The 27,133-nt window shown below is 42.1% G+C and overlaps 1 protein-coding gene across 3 annotated transcripts in view; it reads left to right on the top strand.

Moving 5' to 3' along the window:
* SLC4A8 (solute carrier family 4 member 8) overlaps window positions 1–27,133 on the top strand; it is a 91,556-nt gene that overhangs the window by 8,792 nt on the left and 55,631 nt on the right. For all 3 annotated transcript variants that reach the window (XR_004439900.1, XM_033222027.1, XM_033222026.1), the window contains exons 2-8: window positions 7,942–8,023; window positions 18,684–18,830; window positions 19,318–19,453; window positions 20,754–20,914; window positions 24,217–24,405; window positions 25,413–25,504; window positions 26,833–26,990. Coding sequence is in view for 2 of the 3 variants with exons in the window: in XM_033222027.1 (XP_033077918.1) it covers window positions 7,942–8,023; window positions 18,684–18,830; window positions 19,318–19,453; window positions 20,754–20,914; window positions 24,217–24,405; window positions 25,413–25,504; window positions 26,833–26,990 (965 nt within the window). In the remaining variant the exon portion in view is untranslated. The remainder of the gene's footprint in view (window positions 1–7,941; window positions 8,024–18,683; window positions 18,831–19,317; window positions 19,454–20,753; window positions 20,915–24,216; window positions 24,406–25,412; window positions 25,505–26,832; window positions 26,991–27,133) is intronic.

Below are 27,133 nucleotides of genomic sequence, written 5' to 3'. Positions count from 1 at the left end.
CTCCCCTGTCCTCCCCCCCTCCCCTGTCCTCCCCTCCTCTCACCTCTCCTTTCCTTTCCCTTTTCTCCTAAGCTTATATAATGTGTTTCTCATGATTCTAATCTTTTCTGAGTCACAAGCCCCTTTGAGAATCCGATGAAAGTTATGGACCCTCTCCCAGGAAAAGTGCACATTCACACATATTCCCACAGATCCTCTGAAGCCCATTTACAAGCACCCTAGAAATCCATGGACCACAATTGAGAGATCTTTTTTGCCATAAATAAATGATAGTATCAGAGGAAATAATAGCTAATTTGTGAGGAATCTGCAGCAAGCACAGACCAAAGAGACCTGATGTTCCTTTTTTTTCATTTTTAATGATTTCAAACAAACTTTGTATGTGCCCGAAATTTATGGAACATTTCAAGCATATAGCAAAGTAGAGAGATTTTTGCATAGTGAATCATCATGTACCCATGACTTGGCTTCAACAATGAACACACCATCTTTTTTTTGTTTTTTTTTTTGTTTTTTTTGAGACAGGGTCTTGCTCTGTTAGCCATGCTGGAGTTCGGTGGTGCAAATACAGCTCATTAGAGCCTCCAACTCCTGGGCTCAAGCAATTCTTCCACCTAAGCCTCCAGAGTAGCTGGGACTACAGGCCCATACCACCACACCCAGCTAATTTTTGAATTTGTTGTAGGGACGAGGTTTCACTATGTTGCCCAGGCTGGTCTCGAACTCCTAGCCTCAAGCGATCCTCCCACCTCAGCTTCCAAAGCTCTGGGGTTATAGGCATCAGTCGCAGAGCCTGGCCACACAATCTTGTTTCATCTATGTTCATCTATTCTCCAAATCTCAGACATATTATTTCATGAGTAAAAATTTCAGTGTGTGGCCCTAAAGATTAAAGACTTTTAAAAAACAACGACATAACTGCCATAACACACAAGATTATTATTATACTGAAAAAATAGTTTCCTAATATAATCAAATTTTCATTTAGTTGTTTACATTTATGTGAGTACCTTGTAGTTTTTTTAAAAAAAAAATACTTGCTTTATTTGAACCAGGATTCAAACAAAGTCCACACATTCACATTCAAGCCTGACCTTTCAAATGCTTTCGCTAATGGTTATTGACAGTGGCTCTGTTTTCTTTGGCAAGACAAAGAAAATGGATGAACAATTATTCAGTGAATTTAGGCTGTGGTTAACCAATCTAAATTAAGGAAACTAACAAACAGCAAGAAAGTTTTTCAATCTGAATTTTTCAGATGATTGACCTTGCTCTTTATATTTTGCAGTTACAATTTTAAAGAAATCTATCATCTCTCGTACCCTCCCTCCCTCTGTTCCTCTGGATTCCCACTGTGTTCTCTGCTATGTCAGGTGTCTGAAGACAGTACCAAGTATTATAATTAATTGATTCCTATCCTCTGGATATTAAAAACCAGTAGGGGAGCCAACATGAATAATTATTCATATATATAATTATTTTTATATATAGGTTTATGAGAAAACATCTGATCAATTATGAAAGAGTTTATAAAACTAATAAACATTCATTGAAATGTATGGGATAAGGCCGGGCGCGGTGGCTCAAGCCTGTAATCCCAGCACTTTGGGAGGCCGAGACGGGCGGATCACGAGGTCAGGAGATCGAGACCATCCTGGCTAATACGGTGAAACCCTGTCTCTACTTAAAAATACAAAAAACTAGCCGGGCGACGAGGCGGGCGCCTGTAGTCCCAGCTACTCGGGAGGCTGAGGCAGGAGAATGGCGTAAACCCGGGAGGCGGAGCTTGCAGTGAGCTGAGATCCGGCCACTGCACTCCAGCCTGGGTGGCAGAGCAAGACTCCGTCTCAAAAAAAAAAAAAAAAAAAAGAAATGTATGGGATACTTACCATGTGCTGGACATTGTACTGGATGCTGGGTAGATATTGATGAATATAAGACACAGTACCTATCCTTCTAGAACTTTTGAGGGGACACAGTCTGGATTTTGCTGATTGTATTCCCATCGTGTTGTTTTTCAAGGAACTGTGTTTTATTGTACTTTCAGTAAACTGGTATTTGGATTTAGAGGCTTGATCAGATTCAGGGACAATTTACTTGGTAAGATTACCTCATGGGTGGTGATATGGTCCCCCATTAGGAGGCATACAATGTCTGATTGTCTCTTCTTTGTGATGTTAGTGGCTGTTGAAAATCAGTGCAATCCATTAGGGATTGCAAAATGCTTTTGTTCCATCATTCCCTTTTCATTTATTCTCTTCCATAATGAGAAGCTTTTCTCATCTACTCTGTGGTACCACTCTATGGTACAGTTTATCTAGGAAACACCAGATAAATTATTTGCCAGTTTTCAAAGTAATGAGTTGGTTCATTAGTGTTATCCTCCAAATGTGACCAATTAGTTAATTTTAAAAGTGACCATGTGAGGCCAGGTGTGGTGGCTCACACCTGTAATCCTAGCACTTTGGGAGGCTGAGGAAGGAAGATCACTTGAGCTTAGGAGTTTGAGACCAGCCTGGGCAACATAGTGAGACCCCTCAACTCTGCCACCTCTCTATTTTAAAAATAAATAAATAAATAAATAAACAAATAAAATAAAAGTGACCTTGTGAAGTGAACTCATCAATCTTAACATATTGACATGGTCAATCTGTTGTAGGCATTACCCTATTGATGCTCAAATTGTCCTATTTTTTGGCAAGAGACCCCTTTAAATTGGCTCCTGAGTCCTTAGGACACAACCCTAGTTGTCTTTGAGTGCTTCCTTAGTATCTAACATAATAAGATGTTTTAGATTTACCTTGTACATTTCCTGGCTGGGACCTATGACCAACCATTTCTCCAAGGAGCTCTGATTCCTTTTATTACAAAATGGTGTTTTAAGAGACTATAATGTAGATACTAATTATACTCATTGCTACTGACTGATCATTTTTTTCTAAGCCTTTGGGCAGAGCTAGAAAATATAAATTTGTAAATTTAAAAACATTAAAAATAAAAACACATTATATATTATTGTTGATACTTCCAATTCAAATTTAGGACTGCATGGCTCTTATTTACCTTTGTCTTAAAACTGTATCTCCTTTCTCCCTTGCCAAGAATCCCAGTCCTTAGCCGCATTGGGAGTGACAGAATAAGTTCACATAGCCACTTGTTTGTTTTATCTCACAACACACAACAAGCCTCAAAATACCAACACCAGCACTACAACCAAAAATAGGATAACCAAAAAGCAGTTTCAGATCTTTTAAAATTCTTCTTTGTCCTTCGAGTATATGCCACTAAGGATGTTCAGTCAGTTTATTATGTTTTAATGTTACTTAGATTAATTTCTCTTGGAATTTATACCATCAAGTTGACCTTTGTTTTCATTTTGTTTTTGATTTTGGGGAATTACTTTAAAATTTTTAATTTTACATTATGTAAATTATTTACAAAATAAGGTATATTCAAAAAAGTCTAGCTTCTATCTTTGTCTCTTGCATCTTACTCTCTCCTTCCTCTCTAGGTAACTATTTAAAAAAATCTTTTGTGACTTTCTCTTCTTTTATTTGTTATTTATTTATTTATTTATTTGAGATGGAGTCTCGTGCTGTCATCCAGGCTGGAGTGCAGTGGCGTAATCTTGGCTCACTGCAACCTCTGCCTCCTAGGTTCAAGCAATTTTCCTGACTTAGCCTCCCAAGTAGCTGGGATTATAGGCGTGCACCACCATAACTGGCTAATTTTTGTATTTTTAGTAGAGATAGGGTTTCACCATGTTGGCAAGACTGGTCTTGAACTCCTGACCTCAAGTGATCCACCTGCCTTGGGCTCCCAAAGTGCTGAGATTATAGGCATGAGCCACCGCGGTTGGCCTATTTGTTTTAAAATGTAAGCAAACACTTATGTTCCAACACCTTTTCTTAGATAAAAGGTAGCAAATCATACAGTTTTCTCCATCTTGCTTTTTAAACTTAACGTTATATCTTGGAGATTTTTTCCATGGTAGTAATAATATATAATTTTAAGTGTCTATAAAGCTAATTTAATAAATAAAATATCCTAAGTAGATATTAAACTATTTTATTTACTTCCCTAAAAATTTGTTTATTCCAGTTGGCCTCAGAAACTGTATTTGAATCTTCCCATGGGGAAAATGGATCGCCTTATGTTCGGAGTTGTCTTATTTGGGAGCATAGATGATAACTACAAAATAGTAACTTTGGAACAGTAAGCTGGAAACTTCAGGGGGATCTAGAAGGAAGGTGATATTGTTTGGCTATTTGTCCCCACCCAATATGTTGAAATGTAATCCCCCAATGTTGCAGATGGGGTCTGGTGGGAGATGTTTGAGTCATGGGGTCAGATGCCTCATGAATGTCTTGGTGCCATCCTCACAGTAATGAGTGAGTCCTTGCTCTGAGTTCACACAAGATCTGGTTGTTTAAAAGTCTGGGCCCTCCCCTCTCTCTTGCCCCCATCTTTCCATGTTATACGCCAGCTTCCCTTTTGCCTTCTGCCATGATTGTGAACTTCCTGACTCTCTCACCAGAAGCAGATGCTAGCACTACACTTCCTGTACAGCCTGCAGAACTGTGAGCCAAGATAAACCTATTTTCTTAATAAATTACCCAGTCTCAGGTATTCCGTTAAAGCAACGTAAATGGACTAATACAGGAGAGGTGGGGATTTAATGTACTGGAGAGTTTGGGGAAGTGGCATGTTAGATGACTAGATGATCTGACAATATGAGCAAAGGCATGAAGGTGGGAATGTGCACAGTGTTCTCGGGATCAGTCAGCTTGGCTGGAGTTGCAGGTTTAAGAAGGGAAATAGATTGTCAGGGAAATCAACTAAGAGTTTTTTTGAAATAATTCAGGGTCTTGTGATTCAGGATATTGATAGGATAGGTGCCATTATATTCATTCTTTTAAAAAGTATAAATTTTATTTTGAAACTGACAAGTAATATTTAAGTAATATTGTACCTATTCATTGGGGTGCATAATGATGTTTCAATACATTTAATGTATAGTGATCAGATCAGAGTAATTAGCATATCTATCATTTAAAACATTTATTATTTCTTTGTGTTGAGGTTACTCAATATCTTCCTTCTAGCTGTTTGAAACTCTATATTATAGTCATCCTACTGTAGTATAGAACACTAGAACTTATTCTTCCTATACAGTTGTAATTTTTTATCCTTTAGCAAATCTCTCCCTACCCTCTTCCCCCTTGCCTTCCCAGTCTCTAATATTCTCTGTTATACTTCTTATTTCTATGAGATCAATTTTTTTTAGCTTCCACATATGAGTAAGAACATGCAGTGTTTAACTTTCTGTTCCTGGCTTACTTCACTTAACATAATGTCCTTCAGTTCCATCCATATTGCCACAAATGACAGGATTTTATCCTTTTTATGGCTGAATAGTATTCCATTGTGTATATATGCCACATTTTCTTTCTTTTTTTTTTTTTTTGAGACAGAGTCTTGCTCTGTCGCCCAGGCTGGAGTGCGGTGGCCAGATCTCTGCTCACTGCAAACTCCGCCTCCTGGGTTCACGCCATTCTCCTGCCTCAGCCTCCCGAGTAGCTGGGACTACAGGCACCTGCCACCTCGCCTGGCTAGTTTTTTTGTATTTTTTTAGTAGAGACGGGGTTTCACCGTGTTAGCCAGGATGGTCTTGATCTCCTGACCTCGTGATCCGCCTGCCTCGGCCTCCCAAAGTGCTGGGATTACAGGCTTGAGCCACCGCGCCCGGCCATGCCACATTTTCTTTATCCATTAATCTGTTGTTGGACACCTACGATGATTTCATATCTTGGCTATTATGAATAGTGTTGCGATAAACATGGGGATGCAGATGTCTCTTTAATGTAGTGATTTCCTTTCCTTTGGATAAATGCCCAATAGTGAGATTACTGGATTATATGGTAGTTCTATTTGTAGTTTTTTGAGGAAACTCCACTGTTCTCCACAGTGGCTGTACTAGTTTATATTCCCACCAACAGTGTATAAGGGTTGTTTCTTCTTCACATCCTTGCCAGCATTTGTTATATTTTGTCTTTTTGATAATAGCCATCCTAACTGGAGTGAGATGATACTTCATTGTAGTTTCGATTTGCATTTCCCTGATGATAAGTGACGTTGAGCATTTTTTCATATATTTGTTGACTATTTGTTTGTCTTTTGAGAATTGTGTATTCGGTCTTTTAACAAAGATTTATTGAGCACCTATTATGTGAAAAGTCTGTGCTGGGTGCTAGGATACAGTGGCGAGGAAGATGGATGTAGTTCCTTCCTCAAGGAACAGAGGAGACTTTTTTTTTTTTTTCGAGACAGAATCTCACTCTGTTGCCCATGCTGGAGTACAATGGTGCGATATCAGCTCACTGCAACTTCTGCCTCCCCGGTTCAAGTGATTCTCCTGCCTCAGCCTCCCGAGTAGCTGGGACTATAGGCATGCACCGCCACACCCGGATAATTTTCTTATTTTTAGTAGAGACGGGGTTTCACCATGTTAGTCAGGCCAGTCTTGAACTCCTGACCTCAGGTGATCCACCTGCCTTGGCCTCCCAAAGTGTTGGGATTACAGGTGTGAGCCACCACACCCGGCCAAGACATTTTATTACTAAGAGAATTGCAGTGTGCTGTGAGGGTATATAAATGGGGAACCTAGCTTAGTTTGGAAGTGGGGGTGCGTAATCAGGAAAGGCTTCCAAGTAAGTGTGTTGAGGCTGAGATCAAAGAGAGGATGATCTTTTTGATCAGTCTCAGAGGTGGTGGCGGATGGTGGGAGTGACAGGGAGAGAATGGTAGTTCCAGGAAGAGAGAGCAGCACTGAGTAAAGAGGGTGGGTGTGGTTCCACTAAAAAAAAAAAAAATTGCCTAATATGATTTAAAGGGTTGGAGCATGTAGGGAAGAGTGGATTAGAGAAGAATATTAATTTTTTAGAGAAATTGCAAAGGAAGAAAGACTTGGTAAGAAAAGGGAACTAGCTACCTGAAGGCATATGGTAGGCACTCAAAACATGTGGAATGGATGAATAAGTAACTTTGAAACTTCACCTGTAGGCTAATAAATGATGGTGCCATTGGCAGGAATAAATAAATGAGCACAGGGTGTTAGTTTTGGAAGGCAAGTTAGTTGGGTTTTAGACACATGGTTCTTGAGGTGTGGCATCCTAGTGGCTTATCAATTACTGAACCACAGTTTCAGATTGCAGTTGAAATTGTAAGTCTCAAGTGAGGAAAACAAAGAATAGAGAGCTCTTTTTTGGAAATTACTGTTAGAGGAAGAAAAGGCCTAAGGATGAGACAGAGGAGGCCTGGTAAGAGGAGCAGGATGGAGAATTTCAAGGACAGCGTGTGGTAAACAGGCCCAGATGCTGCAAAGAGGCCAAGGAGACCAATCTACAGCAAATGGGACAACCCGCTTCACAGCACTTGCAAAATGCCAGCGTGTTACACAGAAGTATAGATGGAGTGCGGAGGTGGAAAAGGCATGAGTTTTACAGCCATAAGACCTGGGCTCATGACATGTCCTAATAATCCCAGCTGCTATGGAGGCCGAGGTAGGAGAATTGCTTGAGCCCAGAAGTTCAAGGCTGCAGTGAGCTATGATTGTATCACTGCAATATAGCCTGGTTGACCCATTCTCTTTTTTTTTTTTAAAGACCTAGGCTCAGTCCTAGCTCTGCCTTTTATGACCTTTGTGACCCTGCGTCATCATTACTTAATGTTCTCTGAGTCTCAGTCTGCTCATTTATAAAATGAGAGAGAGAATGGCTGCCATATTTGCATCTAAAAGGTATTGTGAAGTTCAGATGTAAAAATGCATGTAAATCATTGTGTTTTCCCCATAAGTATCTCAAAAGGATCTGGCATACACAAGGTTTGTATATTTGAATGAGGTATGTGTATTACTGTGACTACTTATTTGTGTTTAAACAGAGACCAGATGAAGAAGCTGTGGTGGATCAGGGTGGGACCAGTACAATTCTCAACATTCACTATGAAAAAGAAGAGCTGGAAGGTAAGAACTGCCGTGCTGTGTAATCAGGAAAATTGGTGAGGGGCAGCCTGGTGTGGGAAGACCTGGCTCTGTGTCCTGACTCTTTCTCACTAGCTGTAAGACCTTGGGGAAAAATCACTTGATTTCCTTTAGCCTCAATTTCCTCATCTGTTAAATATAAGTGGGGATACTAATACCTGTACTACCTGATAGGGATATCATTAGGATCTAATTGCCCACATGAGGGATAGTGCTTTGAACTCTGTGAAGTCCAATATAAATATTAACAAATTACCTGTTCTTTGAGAATGTGATGTACTCAGTTCAGTGCGTTGATTCTTGACAACTGCCTGGAAATACAAATATATACAAAACTTAAAGAGAAAATAAAATACAAATAGTTTTAAAAACTCAGTTTGGCTATAAAACCCTATTTTTACCCCATTTCCAATATTTACTGTTTCTATTCTAATTATACCCATTTCTGCCTGGTGTTTTCATCTAAACAAGAGGGAAAACAGGAACACACCTGTGACATACTCTGGAGTTCATAACATCAAAGTTATGTAAAAGCCCAGCTGAAGTGGAAAGGAAGGAAGAGGCATTTTGGATGACCCACTCCGTCCAGTTTACCTTATTTCAGCTCTTCCTTTCTCTACACCTCACCCCTGGCTCCCCACATGACCGTTGTGTGGTGTCCTGCTTTCCTTCTTCCCGTGGGGACTAGCTGGTGTGTTAGGAGTGTTAGGAGTTGGACCCACACCTGGCCATGGTTTTCTGATTATCAGTGTTGATGCTCAGTTTCATTAGAGGAAGGCTCATGTCCAGTATAGCTTTAATGAGAAGCCACATTTGGCTCAAAAGCCTTTGTGAAATCTCTGCAGCATCCCCTGCAATGTTGAAGGCTATGAAACAGCAACTTTCTGATGCCTGAGACAGCATGTGAAATGTTCTCTCTGTACTGCCTGTTCCCGTGACAGTTTTTTCATCAAAGTTGTACAACCTCCAGAGAAAACTTGTCCTTTTGATGGGGAGAACGGAAGCTGTAGAGGCTGACTCAGCCTCTGGGTCTGTTACCATGAGAACTGATGGTAGGTGGCTCTGTGGAGGTCAGTGGTGTTTGGGTATACCAAGGTGAAGTTTTCCAAGTTATTTTGACCAGATGGAAGAAGAGAAACTGTGAGCTGCAGCAGTTGGGAGGAAGTGGGAGAAGGAAAGAGTGTGGAATGGAAGGCTAACATTTATTGAATGTTAGGCATTAGATTAGGCACCTTATACAAGTTGTCCTTTTCATCTTCATAGCACCCCAGGCAGGTAGGTATCATTATCCCTATTTTACACATGAGGAAACTGCTCAAGGTCATCCAGCCTAATAGCAAGTGAGGCTGGGGAGAGAATCCTGCTCTTTTCATTCTGCCACACAGCCTGCAAGGGAGGACAGTAACTATCATTAACCACTTAACCTCAATATCTTGCCCCATCAAATAAAATTTTTGTATGTTGCTCTTGCCTCTTCTTCTGTTCTGATGATCCCAGGATCTCTCTACCCTCTCATTGCATCTTGGGGCCACGTTGCTGTCAGTTTAGTTGTCCTATAGCAAGCACCACTGGACCTTTGCCCTCAGCAAGGAGGTAACCATTTATGAACACTCTTGTCTACTTGGGAGTAGAATAAGAAACCTGGACAAGCTCTCTTGAATCTTTTTTTTTTTTTTTTGAGACGGAGTCTCGCTCTGTCCCCCAGGCTGGAGTGCAGTGGCGGGATCTCAGCTCACTGCAAGCTCCGCCTCCCGGGTTCACGCCATTCTCCTGCCTTAGCCTCCCAAGTAGCTGGGACTACAGGCGCCCGCCTGTAGTTGTTTTTTTTTTTTTTTTTGTATTTTTAGTAGAGACAGGGTTTCACCGGGTTAGCCAGGATGATCTCAATCTTCTGACCTCGTGATCCGCCCGTCTCCGCCTCCCAAAGTGCTGGGATTACAGGCTTGAGCCACCGCGCCCGGCCGCTCTCTTGAATCTTAATAACTGGTTCCATCCATGGAGATCAGGCAGTGGGAGCAGCTTCTCCAGATGACATCATCTGTTCTTTATGCATGTTCTACTTTGCTAAAAAAGAAAGCCTCCTATGATGATAGCCTTACTAGTGCATAGTGTGCTGGGAGATGGTCCTTTGTACACAGACTTTTTTGAAAACTAGAAGCTTATTTATGTTAACACTTAAAAAAAAGCATTACATGCAAATGGTGGACAAGCTAGAACCAGATCTCAGGCCTGATGTGCTTTTAGACCAGCTCTGGAGAAGAGAAGAGACAGTTGGGATTTGCTGTAGGGTTGGCTGTGCTGTGGGTTCCACCCAGACTCACTCTGAAGGGCAGCCCTAGGACTCAGTGAGGCTGTACTCAGGGCAGTGTTCTCTCTTGAAGGCATAGAATAAATTGAGTACCATTTTGATGGAACACAGAAGCGAATTGTGTTCAGATTCAATATGCATGCCATGATACAAGGTTCTGTGGCTGCAAAAAAAATCTCCACGTCTTCCTTCCCCTTTATTTCATACCTTCTGCCCACATGACGTAAACTATAAATCACTGCCTTACCCCATTTTATTTATTTATATTAAACAACAACCTCTAGTCCAAGAATATGAGTTTTTTGTTTTTGTTTGTTTGTTTTTTGAGGCAGTCTTGCTCTGTCACACAGGCTGGAGTGCAGTGACCCAGTCTTGGCCCACTGCAGCCTTGACCTCCTGGGCTCAAGTGATCCTCCCACCCCAGCCTCCCAAGTAGCTGGGGCTACAGGCATGTCCCACCATGCCTGGCTATCCTTACCTCATTCTAAGAACTATTTCTGAGATTTAGTCTGTGCACATTGTTAGAAACTTTGTAAGTGTGGCTCTTTTTGCGTAAATTAATTCTATCAGTAAGAGAAGTTGGATTAAGCCATTATGTTGCTTTTTTTTTTTTTTAATATGTGGGAAGAGTCAAAAGCAAACATCAGAACACTTTCCAAAGATAAACTCAAGAAGAGCAATAGTCCATGATGTGCTTCAGTGGACTTTCCCAGTCCCAGAGGAACAAGAGGCAGTTGCTTTAGTTAGAGGAATGGCTTTTTCCATTTTTTCTGGCAGATCATTATTCCAGATTAACTACTAGATTAATGAACTCTGGAGTAAGTTTAAGGCCTTCTAATATGTTTTTGACAGGGGTAAGAGCCATTTGGTCATATTTATAACTTTTAAAAAGGCTTGCAGCTGCTTGACATGTGAGATTCACCTCCGCAGTTACTGACTTTGAGTTAACCTGTGAGCCCAGAGGAGCCGAGCACCTTGTTGTATGTGCTAATGAGCTCTGTGTGAGTGCTGGGTGCAAAAAAAATCTCCAGGTCTTCCTTCCCCTGTATTTCATACCTTCTGCCTACATGACATAAACTGTAAATCACTGCCTTACCCCATTTTATTTATTTATATTAAACAACAACTGCTAGTCCAAGAATATGGGTTTTTTGTTTTTGTTTGTTTGTTTGTTTTTTGAGGCAGTCTTGCTCTGTCACACAGAACACTTTCTGGGCTTGAGTTAACCTGTAAGCCCAGAGGAGCCGAGCACCTTGTTGTATGTGCTAATGAGCTCTGTGTGAGTGCTGGGTAAACAGTGTGCATGTACTGCATTGTACCTTGCTTGGTAGGCGCAATCTCCATCTGCAGGGTAGGTCAAACCTATGGTTCCTGTCCTGCTTCACATGATTCATTGCCAGTTCACTAAAGATTGCTCTCTGCATGTGTATATGTACTTATTTTAAAAAATATACAGTAAAATTACATCTTTCCCGTAATTTTTACTAAATTGGAATACTTTATTTGCACACAGATAGTTCCAAAATACTAGGTTTGACCCTTTTTGGAAAAAGGAATAGGGAGTTAGATGGGAAGAAATGGGATTTGGGCAAGTTGGTAGGTAGAAGAGCGGGGCAAAGAACGGTTGAATGGCCAACAAAGTGACCACAGAATTAGTTTAATGAAGTCACTGGATGGCCAGCTTCCAGTTAGATGGACTGGATTTTATTGGTGCTATATTCATTTTCTAGTGTCTGTTTGTCATCTTTTCTGCCAATTTTTCTCACAAAATCCAAATCCTTGCTTTAGAACCCCCACACTATAAATTGATGCCTGATTTTCTGATAGCCACTTGGTCCTTCTTAGCTCTGACCCCCTGCCGAACTTGACTTCATTTTTGCCTGTCTCTCTGATGTTTTCAAAAGGCAGGCATTGTGATTGGCTAATGTTCATGAGAATCGATTGTACTAAAGTAAGCTTTACCTTACTTCCTACAGAACCATTCAAGGCATCTATAGGATGTCTTCCCCATTATGCCTCAAACATACATAGTGAGAATTTAGATACCAAGCAAAACCATATATTATTCAGTCAGCAAACATTTACTAAGCCCCTTCTGTGGTCCCTTTCTGCAGTAGTAAGTCAGGACATGAGAACAACTGAACCATCGTGGCTTTTCTGAAGAATAACCTAGCCTGAAACTTTCATAGGACTTGAACGTTAGAACCCGGACTAGCCATCATCTGGACAAGCCCGGGAAGTCATTTGGTCTGGCCTCCTTGTTTTACTTTAATAGTGACAGTGAGTAATGTAAACCAATAACATGAAATCTAATAATGCAGTTTCTAATATCCAATCACTGCCTCCTCAATTTCTCCTTTAAAATTAAATAATACTAGCCATATACCAGCGTGAGCCCAGTGGAAGTATTTGGAATGGGCTCAAGGAGCAAGGAGAAGTAGAGGTTCTAGCCTGGCCAGTAATCCTTTGCGGGGTTTGTTGGGAAGAAGAAACCCATGGTTGGGATATCTCTATTGAAGAACTGAAAGTCACCTCTCACTGAGGCTGTTCTTAACCTAAGCCCAGCTCTATCTAGCTGTACTAGATTTTACAACACCCAGGTCATCATTTTAGAGGCCAAAGTGGTTGTTTAGTTTTAAATTTTGTTTTGTTTTGTTTTGAGGCAGGGTCTCACTCTGTCACCCAGACTGAGTGCAGTGGTGCGATCGTGGCTCAACTCCTGGGCTCGAGTGATCCTCCCACCTCAGCCTCCCAAGTAGTTGGGACTACAGGCACGTTCCACCATGCCTGTGCTAATTTTTTATTTTTTATAAAGGTGGAGTTTTGCTGTTGCTCAGGCTGATCTCAAACTACTGAATGCAAATGATCCTCCTTCCTTAGCCTCCCAGAGTGTTGAGATTAAAGGTGTGGGCCGCTGTGCCTGGGCGGAAGTGGTTGTTCAGGATCTAATTATGCTTTTTACAGTCCATAGATTCTTCATGAACTGCCACTGCCTGTTTTTCTGTCCTTGTACATCTCCTTTCCTTCCCTTTTCTACCTTGTCCTGGCCCTACTGGCCATCCTTTTGCCTCAGAACCAGCTCTGCACATTCCTACCTTAGGACCTGTGCACTTGATCTTCCATCTTCATGGAACACTCTTCTCTCAGGTCTTCTCATGGCCTCTCCTTCTTATCACTCAGATGTCCCCTCTAATCATTTTAAAGTCTCCCTTCTCCATCCTACCCCTTTCCCTAGACACTCTAGCATTGTACCTTATTTGGTTCGTAGTAATAATAAATATTTAAATGATTTTTTTTGTTTTTATTTCTGACCTCCTCCAACCAGAATATGTGTCCTGAAGACTTTGTTCTGTTCACTATTGTATCCCCAGCCCTTGGGACAGGATCTGGCACAATTGCTTGACTCTAGTCTGCTGCTAATGCCACCTGGGTTGGTCTCAGTAGTGTGCTACAGGGATTTCATTAACATACTATAATGGAACATAATGAGTTACCAAATGATATTTTATTAAGATGGTATTCAATTTAGTATTTTCACGCTATATGCTTTTTATAGTTTATACTGATAATGTCAGGGTCTGGAATCCCACATCTTAGCAGATGACCTCCTCTGGCTCTATATTTCTGTTTCTATGAAGTTGCAAGATGACTCCATTATGTTCAGAGATCTGCCTCTTAAAAATGACCTGAGATATACACGAGGCAACAGAAGACTCTCCTGAGACGGGAGGGTAAGAAGTGCAATTCCACCGGATACTAAACATTTTATCTTCCTGCCTCTTAACATTCTAGCAGATCTCTGATCATCTTATCCTCTAATCCTTACTGTTTCTTTTTTATTTTGCTTTATCACTTTGGAATTTGGAAAACAGAGAGGTCAAATAAAAGGAGAGACAAATAGAGAAAGGTGTTAGAGTGGCACCCAAGGCACTTTAACCTGACTTGGAAGTGGAGAGCACTATCAAGGAAATTGAGTGCAGCCTTAGGAAACCCCATTGCTGGGAAAAGAAGAAGATAAAGAGTTGACAACTGTTCCCATCAAGTCTCCTTCTCGGGGAAGTCTTCCTGATGAAGCTCTCCATTCTCAGGTCAGTTAGGACTTTATCAACCTCCCCATGCCCTGGTGAGTACTTCATTTGCCCTAAACACATTCAGTTTGGTTACATGTTCCTTTTGTGGCCCCTTTCAGGTCAGAGTCAGAGGCCCTCTTAGGTCAGATGATGTACTCCTGAGGAAGTCCTAAGGGCTTATGCTTTGCAGGGAGGTACTTAGAAGATATTCTATTTGCTGAACATTTGTGGAACAATGACCATATGTGAAACACTGTGCTTGATTATGTAGGCATTCTGAGAGAAAGGTCTAACTTGGGACAGTGAGGAAATTGCAAGTGAAGAGTGGAGAATAAGAGAGATAGCTGCTTAACTTTGATGCAAAGTAGAAAAATAAGTACATGAGAAAAGCCCTAACCAAGGGTGCTGGGAATCTGCCTCTCTCTCTCTCTCTCTCTCTTTCTCTCTTCTATCTATCTAGAGATAGGGTCTCATTCTGTCACCCAGGCTGGAGTGCAGTGGTAATGATCATAGCTCATAAGCTCATGCAGCTTTGAACTCCTGGGCTCAAGCAATCCTACCACTTCAGCCTTCCAAATAGCTAGGACTACAGGTGCACACCACCACACCTGGCTATCTTTTTTTTTTTTAATACCTTTTGTGGAGATGAGATCTCACTGAGTTGCCCAGGCTGGTCTCAAACTCCTGGCCTTAAACAGTCTTCCTGCCTTGGCCTCCCAAAGTGTTGGGATTCCAGGCTTGAGCCACTGTGCCTGGCCTGGCACTGGGAACTTAAAGGAATGAGGCAGCACATCTGATGGGGGAAATCAGAAATAATACCAAGAAGGAAGGTGTATTTGCAGTGCATCTTGAATAAGTGAGCCAAGCCAGTGTCTAGAAAACACTGGCACTTTTGTGGAATAGCAGTTTGATTCTGGTAGAGAAAAGAGTATGAGGTGATGGTGGGTACAGCAGTCAAGGCCATGAGGAGGAGATGGAGTCAAAACCACGCCATTTGGTTGCTGAGGTACATGGCAGTTATACATCTCTAGATTTTTTTCCCCCCAGAATGTTGATTCTCTGTGAGCATGTGGGATTTCCATTATTTTTTTGAGCCAGAGTCTTGCTCTGTCACCCAGGCTGGAGTGCTGTGGTGTGATCTCTGCTCACTGCAACCTCTGCTGCCCAGATTCATGCTATTCTCCTGCCTCAGCCTCCCAAGTAGCTGGGACTACAGGCACCCACCACCACGCCCAGCTAATTTTTTGTATTTTTTAGTGGAGATGGGGTTTCACCATGTTAGCCAGAATGGTCTCGATCTCCTGACATTGTGATTCGCCCGCCTCGGCCTCCCAAAGTGCTGGGATTACAGGCATGAGCCACCGTGCCCGTCCGGGATTTTCACTTTTTGTTTCTCTTGAGCTCGTTACTCAATTCTTGAGAGGTCTTTCAATTTTTTTCCCCACTGAATGTATAATTTGTATTAAAAGTATAAAAGACTAAAAAGGAGATTGAGTACTGAGCATGAAGGTCCTGAATTCATATGGGTGAGCCATGCATGATCAGAGCTGTAACTAGGAGGATTTGTTTGCAGGGTTAATTTAATGTGAGAGACAGGAAGGGGCCCCTACTTTGTCAAAGTGGGAGTTTTGATGGCCCTAATCTATAGAAAGTACAGTGAGGGAGAAAGAGAATGGAGTTGAAAATCTAAGGTAATGCTCAGGTTTCAAGCCTAGGAAGTTGAGAAAATGGCAAGGCCATGAACAGAAACATGGAATGAGTGTAAGACCGATTTGAGATAGAGGATGGTGAATTTGCTTTGTGACATGTTAATCATTGTAGATAGAGATTTGAAGGTCATTTGTAGAAGTGAATTTTGAAAATAGAAGAGTGTTTAACACTAAAAAGAGAGAAGAAAAGGGCCAAGGACAGAAACCTGAGGAGCTCTCCTGTGGTGATTTGTTGGGGGATGGAGCAGCACAGTCAGAGTAGTGCAAGTGAACCAGGGGAGGGCAGTGGCACCAGAGCTCAGGGAACCCAGAGCATCCAGGTGGTTTGGATACTGCCTGCAACATGTGGGCTCTCAAGAAAGTCTTTTGAACTAAGCTGAGAGAGATGTAAGATGATAGAGATTTGGTGAATGAGTGGTGTGGTGTCCCTAACGAGGGAAGCTTCAGCACAGACTGGGGTCGGAAGCCATATGCAGAGGCTGTGGAACAAGGAAGTGGTAAGGAAAGGGAGTCAGGCTGTGATTGTTTTTGGACTTGGTTTGATAGAGAAGGAAAGAGGAAACAGCAGAAGCTTGGGAGGGTAGCACTGCTTAGGAAGGTTTCTTTTTAAGAAGTCAGGAGAAACCTGTGGCAGGGATGGATGGAAAGGAGAGACTGAGGATAACAGAAGCAACAGGACATTAGAGGGGTGGGAGGCAATGAGAGAGAGAGTCATACTCATTAACATACCCAGCTTGGCAGAGGAGAGGGGGCCAGACTGAGGAAGAGAAGAACTTCTTCCATCTCTTCTCAGGAAAAATTGAAGTGAGGGTTGGGTGCAGTGGTTCACACCTGTAATCCCAGTACTTTGGGAGGCCAAAGCAGGAGAATCACTTAAGCTCAGGAGTTTGAAACAAACCTGGGAACCATGGCAGGACCTTGTCTCTACTGAAAATCAAAAAAATTAGCTGGGTGTGGTGGTTCACACCTGTGGTCCTAGCTACGTGGGAGGATCACTCGAACTTGGGAGTTCAAGGCTACAGTGAGTGGTGATCATACCACCACACTCCAGCCTGGGCCACAGAGTGAGACCCTATCTAAAAAAGAAAGAAAAAGAAAAGAAAAGAAAAGAAAAGAACTGAAGCAATGTCACCTGCTCTCAGCAGGAAGGAATGTGAATAAGGTTGTGGATTTGAAGACAGTGGCTAAGGATTAGAACAGCTCCTTTGGTGGAAGATGTGGGGAATGGGTCTGAGATCTAGAGTGCTGAGCAGCAGTAACCAGGCAGAAATGGGAGAAGACCAAGGCATGATGCCTTGGGCATGGGAGCATCAGCAGCCCCAAATTCTGGGCTTCAGGTTTGGCAAGAAGGCAAGGGGAGGCCAGGTAAAGGTGACAGAGACCTGGAAATCTGGATCAAAACAAAAGCAGGCTTATAGAAGGAATAAGGCCAGATGTGGTGACTCATGCCTGTAAACCTGGCGCTTTGGGAGGTGGAGACAGTAGGATTGCTTGGGGCCAGAAGTTTGAGATCAGCTTGAGCAACGTGGCCAGACCCCGTCTCTACAAAAAATTGAAAAATTAGCTGGGTGTGGTGATGCACACCTGTATTCTTAGCTACTTGGGAGACTGAGGTGGGAGGATTGCTTAAGCCCAGGAGTTTGAGGTTGCAGTGAGATATGACCAGGCTACTGCCTGGGTGACAGAGTGAGATACTGTCTCAAGAAGAAAAGAATAGGAGGAAAAGAAAAGAAGGAATAGAAGCAGAGGAACTAGGGAGGGAACAACATTGGGTCACTTATTTTCTCATGTTCCCCTCTCTCTGTACAGTATTTAATGTCTTTTTTTAACCCTAGCCTCACCCTCCTCATGACTTATAACTAGTCTCTTTTAGTACTGTTCTAGATTGTGTGTGCTACAATGTAGAAAATAAAATAATGGAAGCTGATCCTAGGATGAATACATCCTAGGCTGCTACAATTTATTCCAGGAATTGTGTTAAGCATTTTGCATGCATAACCTTATTTACTGCTTATGAAAACTCTGTGAGTTTAAATGCTAAGCTTTTAATATTTCTTCTTAAAGATGAGTCACAGAGAGATTGGATAAATTGTTCAAGGTCACATGGCAAGTGAATGATGGAATTGAGTTTTGGACCCACGTGGGCTGATTTGAGCCTTACCTGTGCTCTTAACCACTTTTCTAAACTGCCTCTCTGCCAAGACCTGCCACACTTGTCACAGAGCAACTGTATTGCCTTAAAAAAAATTCACTCAGTCAAATTGTCATCGTCATAACAATAACATCTGAATCAGCCTTTACAGTTTGGAAATCACATTATTTCTTCAGTCTTCACAAGATCTCTGTGAAGTTTGCAGGCATGTGCAGGACAAAGGAAGAGACCTTCAACTCCAAATCTCTATATCTTTACTCCTGGAAGTCTTTGAAGTTTTGTTATTCCAGAGTGTGACCAGACCAAAGAACTGTGATATTTTTTTCTCTTAACTATGCTAGGCATTTTTTTTTCTTTTTTTAACTAAAGGAGTTCTTTCCACAGACCTTCTGCTTCTTTCCAGGTCATAGAACTCTATATGTGGGAGTTCGGATGCCGCTTGGCCGGCAGAGCCATCGGCACCACCGCACTCATGGCCAGAAGCACCGGAGACGAGGACGAGGCAAAGGAGCCAGCCAGGGGGAGGAAGGCCTGGAAGCCCTGGCCCACGGTAATGGCCTTGGGAGACAGGGCGGGTGTCCATGGCCCAGAGACATGGGGAAGCTGAGGGGACATGTGACTGGCATTAGCAGCTGGTCTTGATTCTTGAGCCTTTTTGTAGGGTTTTCAGAGCTTCCTTCCAAGAAGAAATGCCTCTAAGAGGCAAAAATATTTTCGTGAAAACTTCACAGTTCTGACCTCCTAAAATCAATACCATAATAGGTAAAGTCCCTTGCTAGAGAATTAGCCAATCTTTTTTATCAAAATTCATCAGTTTTCCAGTTTCTTATGGGTTTTCTTCAAGTGGTCTTCATTCATAAATTTTTCATCCCATGAAGCTACTTCTACAGAGTAGCTTTTCCTCTGAGAATAAAGAAATATTTTTCTTCTGCATTCGTTGTCTATATATATTCCTAAAGTTGTTAGGTAGGGAAGAATGCTATTTCTATTCTAAGTGTGAGGCTAGAGCAGACCTTTCTCTTTGGTTGATTTCCTAGACACACCATCTCAGCGTGTTCAGTTCATTCTTGGCACCGAGGAAGATGAAGAGCATGTGCCTCATGAGCTGTTTACAGAGCTGGATGAGATCTGTATGAAAGAGGGAGAAGATGCTGAGTGGAAGGAAACAGCCAGGTGAGGCCCTAAAATGGCCTGCATCAAGATCTGCTTGGGTAGGCAAATGTATACCTTTCAGCAAGTAACAGGCCTGCCTGCCTTATTTCTTCTTGGGAGAAGCTGTGACTGACATGCGGACTGACATTCCAGCGTCTCCCATGGAGAGTTTTGGTGTTGGCATCTTTATGATGTCTTTGGTGATATCTATGCCAGCTGACCTGGAGCATGGGATTGGTGAAATAACATGGGATATTCAGGGGTCCCCTCTCATTTGTTTGGGGCTCAGAGTAAGTTTATGGGCTATCTTGGTACTATTATAGGTCTGGCTTAGAAGATGTAGACAGGGCCACCTTCATGGGGATCTAGTTTAGCAGACGCAGCATAGGTCCAGACTTCTTCTGCAAGTGAACCATAGGGTTCAAATTCACCGGCAGTCACAGAGTTTTTGAGACTTTAACTTCCTCTGGGACAATTCAACCTCATAGAGACCCTTGGGATTATATCCAGCCTGACTGTAGGCTTCCTGGAGTGGTTGTAGAATAACTATGCTTCTCTGAGACTCAAATCCCAGAAGAGCCCTCAGGATAACCAAGGACATGTCTAGGCTCCTCTAGTAACTGACCAGTGAACCTTACAGATGATGCCTGAGCCTCGAGGAAGGAGCGAGGTGGGTAATTAGGAAAGTGTGGCTTCAGCTCTCACTGAAACAGTTCTTGCTGGATGCCTGCTGTATTGTAAATGTTATGGGTTGAGAGATTTAAACAGGCCGATTGACCTGGTACTAAGTGAAAAGGCAATTAGTCTTTTGTTATTCTGTCTTGGCAGACTTCTAAAGGTCACACAGAACACTGAACACTAAAGGTCACACAGGACAATGATAAAAAGAAAAATATCATTTTATTAATGTGATTTGTCAATGTGTCCAAATGATATAGATTAAATCTATTTTTTTAATTGTACAGGTAACTCATGCTCATTATAGAAAGTTTAAGAATAAAGATAAGCAAAAAGAAGAAAAAAATTGTAATTCCACAGCTGCAGGGTTAATGAGGAATGTAATATTTGGTGTCTTATACATGTATGTATTTGACTTAAAAAATTTTTTTTTAAATGAGAATGGAATTAAACTATACTCAATCTTGCAGTGTTCTGTTTCCTGCTTTTTTCACTTACCAATGTACCCTGAACATATAGATTAGATTTTACAATGTTAAGTATGGCCATCCAGATATTTTCCTCTGTGGCTTACATTGGAGATTCTCTCTTAAAAATTCCTCATTTTCTATCTTTGGCATCTAGTTATTTGTAATGCTTTCAGGTGGCTGAAGTTTGAAGAAGATGTTGAAGATGGAGGAGAGCGCTGGAGCAAGCCTTACGTGGCAACCCTTTCATTGCACAGCCTGTTTGAGCTAAGGAGCTGCCTTATTAATGGAACAGTCCTTCTGGATATGCGTGCAAATAGCATAGAAGAAATTTCAGGTAAGGTTGGAGAAGGGAAAACAGAGAAACTTTCTTATAAATTTAAGAAGAGTGGGGAAAAAAAGAGTGTGGTATGGCAGAAAAAATACAGTTGTGTGACCTTGGGCAAGCCACAACCTTCCAGGCCTCATTGTTCTTGACTGTGGGAAGTGTTTCAGGCTAACAAACGACTCTACCTACTTCACAGGTGTATTATGGGATTCAAATGACATGGTGTTAAGTTTCCATTTGTCTGTTTATTCAGCAAATGTTTTATTTTGTATCTGCTATATACTTGGTAATGTGGTAGGCATGGGGGAATAAAGTCCCCTTGGGTACGGTGACTCACACCTGTAATCCCAGCACTTCGGGATGCCAAGGTGGGTGGATAACTTGAGCTCAGGAGTTCCAGGCCAGCCTGGTCAACATGGTGAAACCCTGTCTCTACAAAAAGTACAAAAATTAGCGGGGCATGGTGGCTCATACCCATAGTCCCAATTATTCAAGAGGCTGAGGCACGAAGATCACTTGAGCCTGGGAGGTCAAGGCTGCAGTGAGCCAAGATGGTGCCACTGCACTCCAGCCTAGGTGACAGAGTGAGACCCTGTCTCTTAAAAAAAAGAAAAAAAGAAAAAGAAAGAAATGGTTTCTGCCTTCAAGGCGCTCACCTTCAAGTGGGGGAAGTAGCCATGGAAATGACAATTAAAATAAGTGCAACGACAGAGACATGCTTGATAATAATTAGAGAAAGGGACAATTGGAAGTTGTGTGGAAAAAAGGAGTAAAGAGAATTAAAGACTTGAAAATATAGCATCTAGGGCAGATATGCAGGAACTTGAGCCAAAGTGCCTCTACCTCTTCAGTGAGATGTGAAGGGGAGATGTCTGATTATTCTTCCTGAAGTGATTGAGTGTTAAGTTATTGTGTTTGGGGCCTGCATGGAGAAACACCTGGGCGCATGGTGTGAGTTTTCCCTTGAATTGGTTCTGTTTGGCTGGACAGGTTAAAGAAATATTTCTCCAAATCTTTCTCTATTTCAAATATCCAAGTCATTCTGTCTCTCTGCGATCATAGGAGGACTCAGGGGAGGGGTAAGCACTGATGGGACATTGGGTCCCCCTCTTTTTCAGGGAGGTACCCCAGAAGTATCACTCTGCCTGGGAAAAATGAAATTCTCATGTTCATCATTGGAGTCACATTGTTCTAACTTTTGACTATTTGTCTGAAATCCCATAAATGTCCCTAAAAAGGTTGTTTGTTAGGGAGAAGAATCCCTGGGAGCCATTGAAGCTGTTTAAAACTTTGTAAATGGCCGGGCGCGGTGGCTCAAGCCTGTAATCCCAGCACTTTGGGAGGCCGAGGCGAGCGGATCACAAGGTCAGGAGATCGAGACCATCCTGGCTAACACGGTGAAACCCCGTCTCTACTAAAAAATACAAAAAACTAGCTGGGCGAGGTGGCGGGCGCCTGTAGTCCCAGCTACTCCGGAGGCTGAGGCAGGAGAATGGCGTGAACCCGGGAGGCGGAGCTTGCAGTGAGCTGAGATCCGGCCACTGCACTCCAGCTTGGGCGACAGAGCAAGACTCCGTCTCAAAAAAAAAAAAAACAACAACAACAACAAAAAACAACTTTGTAAACAACAGCAGTCACTGGAGAGTTTTGGACAGGGTAATGATCAATCAGATTTGGCATATTAGAAAGATAATGATGACAGCAGTATGGAGGGTGAATTGATGGGAGAAATGCATTAGGCTATTGCAGTAGTTCAAGTGAGATCACCTGCACTGTGGGCAGTGGCAGTTAAGGGGTGGATAATTTTTCTTCTGATAACTTTTTTTTTTTTTTTTGAGATGGAGTCTCGCTCTGTCGCCCAAGCTGCAGTGCAGTGGCCGGATCTCAGCTCACTGCAAGCTCCGCCTCCCGGGTTCACGCCATTCTCCTGCCTCAGCCTCCCGAGTGGCTGGGACTACAGGCCCCCGCCACCTCGCCTGGCTAGTTTTTTGTATTTTTTAGTAGAGACGGGGTTTCACCATGTTAGCCAGGATGGTCTCGATCTCCTGACCTCGTGATCCGCCTGTCTTGGCCTCCCAAAGTGCTGGGATTACAGGCTTGAGCCACCGCGTCCGGCTTCTTCTGATAACTTTAAGTGATAAGAGACAGGAGGCTATAGATAGAGGGAGACATGAGGTGGGTGTTCTTTTTTTTTCTCCCAAGATGAAGGGTCCTGAAGCATGATTATAATATCGGGGGAAGGAACCAATGAATATAAAGGTTAAAAATACAGAAATATGGCTCTTCAGCTTGAGTATGAAATAGATCTTCCTCATTTATTGCTTCTAGTACTTGGATAGTCGTGGATGGAATTAGAAATTGAGGATAGGTTGAGGTTTTTGGGAGGCTTTTGAAGTAGAATGTAGGACTGAAGTAAAGTGCTATGATTCTTCACATCAGGTACCTAATATATTCATAATATTTTAGTGATACAGAGTAAAGTGCATAAAGGAAAATCAGCACTCTCTCTATATCATCTTGTTTAATTTCCCATAACAACCTTCTGACGGATAATATGAGCTCCATTTTACAGATGAAGAACTGACGTATAGAGAGATTATATACCTTGCTCAAGATCACACAGCTAGAAAGTGGTAGAACAGGGAAACAATGTGGGCCTTTAACTCCAGAACCCATACTGATAACTGCTATGTTGACTGCCACTTATCCCTAAGTATTGAGATTTTTTTCCCCTTCAACTCTGTTGGGCTTGATAGGTTTAAAGGTGATGCTTGGTGGTAACTGTCTGGGGTTAGTGGTTAACTTAATTTTCCTTATAGATTCCTCTTCTAAATATCCCTTTGGAGTTCTACAGTTATAGTTCTTCTTGACAATTATAGCAATGTTAAAATCTTGGAGGAAGGGAATGTAGGGGAAATTTGGCAGATGACAGAACAAAGTAGGTGATAATGTGAACTTTCCAATTACACAGTCCTGAATTTGAATCCCAGCTCTGCAAACTGCTAGATGTAAGACGTTGGAGAATTTTCTAGCATTTGGGACTCAGTTTCCTCATTTGTAAAAATTGTTGTGCTAGTGCTCACTAGTTTCTATGCCCAATAATAATAATTTGTTACATGAATAAAGTATAACTTTTCGCAGTCACTATCATCAAATGGTACTTTCAGACATGAAGCTAAAATTGCACCCCGGTGACCCTAGTGGAGCTGCTTCCCCCTACTCTATGCCCTTTACCCCACTCCACCTGATGTTGGCCTCCTTGCGTTCATTAACCCTCAGTCTGAGTGTTCATGTGAGTGCCTACTTTCCAGACCTGATCCTGGATCAGCAAGAACTGTCCAGTGACCTGAATGACAGCATGAGAGTTAAAGTGCGGGAAGCTCTTCTCAAAAAGCATCATCATCAGAATGAAAAGAAGAGAAACAACCTCATTCCCATTGTTCGCTCCTTCGCTGAGGTTGGCAAGAAGCAGTCTGATCCTCATTCAATGGATAAACATGGTAAGATTATTAGGTGATTTTTCTCTCGTTATTAATAAGACATTGGGAACTAGTTGGAGATACTGACTTACTAGGGGTAGGGGCTGTATTTGTCTAATATGTTTCCATGTCCACTTAGGCACTTAATACTTTTTCAAGACTAGTAAGATTGTTGACTGGGACTGGTGCCCATCTCTCTCTCATGGCATTCCTCAGATAGGTTTTAACGGACCCAAAGTGAGGGACTTATGCCCCAGGGTGGCCTCAGAACTGATGTAGCTTTTGAGGGATAGCCACATTGAGGATAACTTGAGACCAGAGAAAGTAAACTGGAGCTTTTTAGGAGCAAACAAATGTCTTAGATTAGGGAGGCAAAATACAGTAGAGTAGGTTCTTGAGTCAGACTTGTAGTCTTGTGATTGTGGCTTTACCACTCGCAAAATGTATGACTTTGGGCACTCTGCTAAGCCTCTTTAAGTCTCACTTTCTTACCTATAGAGTAAGAGTAATAATAGGACCTACTCCACAAATTTATTGTGAACTTCAATGAGTTAATCCATGTAAAGCCTTAGCCAGATGCATGGTGGATTATAAGCACTCAGAATTTCGGCTGCTGATTGGTTCCTTTTCCTGTGGCCAGGCAGGGTCTCATCTACATTTATTTCCTGGTCTCTACTCATATTGAATCACCAGGTGCAGGGGATATGCCTGGGAATCTATATTTTTGAAAAGTTTTCCATAGGGGTCTCTCATATGCACATCTGGTGAAGGATCACCGCCTTAATAGAGAAATAAAAGAGGGTCATAAATGTGTTCAGAAAGAAGGTGCAGAAGTAGCAAGATCTCTGTCCTCTTACCACTAACTAGTAGATAAGGAGAAAGATGTGTGTGGGTCTTGACTTCATAGTCATCTTAACCTCTTTTCTATGTAGGCTTTGCAGAAGGCAGAACCAACTGATGCTGGGTGGGATGTGTCAGAAGGGGAAAAGGGCAGGGACTCAGGATTTTGTTTGATTTTCTCCAAATAGGTCAAACCGTGTCTCCTCAGTCTGTTCCAACTACAAATCTTGAGGTAAAAAATGGAGTCAATTGTGAACACAGTCCTGTGGATTTAAGCAAGGTGAGCAGAGTCGTGGGAAATTGGCTTCTAGGCCTATGGTTCTTTTTAGTGGAATCCGGAGTTTAATTGCTGGAATCTGGGTAAGGTTTAGTGTTTCAAGACTCTTTCCCTAAGACAGGAGCTTTTTCTGCATAAAAGGAGGCCCATCTGTGCATGTCTTTTCCCTTCTACTTCAGCCTGGATGAAGCTGACTCAACAGTTTCTTCCTCCAGATTCAACCTACTGAAAACTGAGACTAGCTACTTAGAATCTTCCCTAACACAGATCTCTTGATTTTTTAATTATTTTTTTGGTGCCTGCTCTCCAGCAGTTCCTTCTCACCCCCAAGGGTTTTGCCAAAACAGTGTTTTGGATATCTATTTAGAGACAGATGTCTCCTAAAACTAATTCTTGGTTGAAGCTCTCCTTGAGGACTGTGACTTTGGTATCTGAGGCCTTCTGTAGTAGCAGTGCCTCACTGCAGCTTCTGGTCCAGGCCTTGGTCTCCTTGTCTCTAGCCTCTCCTTGCTCTGGTCTATCTTTGACACTGTGTTTCTAAAACACAGATAGTGTCTTATCACTTTCTCTGCTCATAAGGGCTGCCCATTTTATTTAGAAAACCTGAAACCCCTGACAAAACATTTGAGTGTTTAAAAAGGGAAAGAATGTGATCCAGAGCTTCAGAAACATTTCTCTTGGAGGAAGCTTAGGGGACTGGGATTGAAATAAGAATACCTGGTTTTAAAATCCAAATCTATACCTTAAAAGCTCTGTGGTCCTGGGCAAGGCAACTTCACCTCTCTGGGTTTCAGATACTTCATTTTTTTTTTTTTTCCTTTAAGTGGGACGAATACAGTCTGTCATATCCTCCCTCTGGGGTTTTTGTAAGGATCAAATAAAATAGTGTAAGAAAACATTTGCTAACCATAAAATGACATATGAGTGTAAGGTATGAGGAGGGTGATTGATATTTAAGGTGATGGGGCCGGGTGCCGTGGCTAACGCCTGTAATCTCAGCACCTTTGGAGGCTGATGCGGGTGGATCACATGAGGCCAGGAGTTTGAGACTAGACTGGCCAACATGGCAAGACCCCATCTCTACTAAAAATACAGGAAAATTAGCTTAACATGGTGGTGCATGCCTGTAATTCCAGCTATTGGGGAGCCTGAAACACAAGAATTGCTTGAACCTGGGAGGCAGAGAGCTGTGAGCTGAGATTGTGCCACTGCACTCCAGCGTGGGTGACAGAGTGAGACTCTGTCTCAAAAAAAAAAGTAAATAAAAATTTAAAAAATGATATTTAAGGTGGTGGGCCCCAAGTTGTCAGAGGATTGTTTTGAACTTTCAGGTAGACCTTCATTTCATGAAAAAAATTCCTACTGGGGCTGAGGCCTCCAATGTCCTGGTTGGAGAGGTGGATATTTTGGACCGTCCCATTGTTGCCTTTGTGAGGCTGTCTCCAGCTGTTCTTCTCTCAGGCCTAACAGAAGTGCCAATCCCAACAAGGTAAAGGCAAAGATAAAACTCATGCATTGTATCTAATATTCAAATTTATGTAGTGCTGGTAGAAGAAACCAGTTAATACTGAAGTTTAGAATTAATTAATTTTAGGAATGGTGTTTACAATTCAGCAGAAAAGCCAGATGTGC

The sequence above is a fragment of the Trachypithecus francoisi genome, unplaced genomic scaffold (genome assembly GCF_009764315.1).
Source record: "Trachypithecus francoisi isolate TF-2019V2 unplaced genomic scaffold, Tfra_2.0 Lachesis_group11, whole genome shotgun sequence".
Classification (NCBI taxonomy): domain Eukaryota; kingdom Metazoa; phylum Chordata; class Mammalia; order Primates; family Cercopithecidae; genus Trachypithecus; species Trachypithecus francoisi.
The sequence above is the reverse complement of the archived record's forward strand: the minus strand, read 5'-3'. Positions and strand labels throughout refer to the sequence as shown.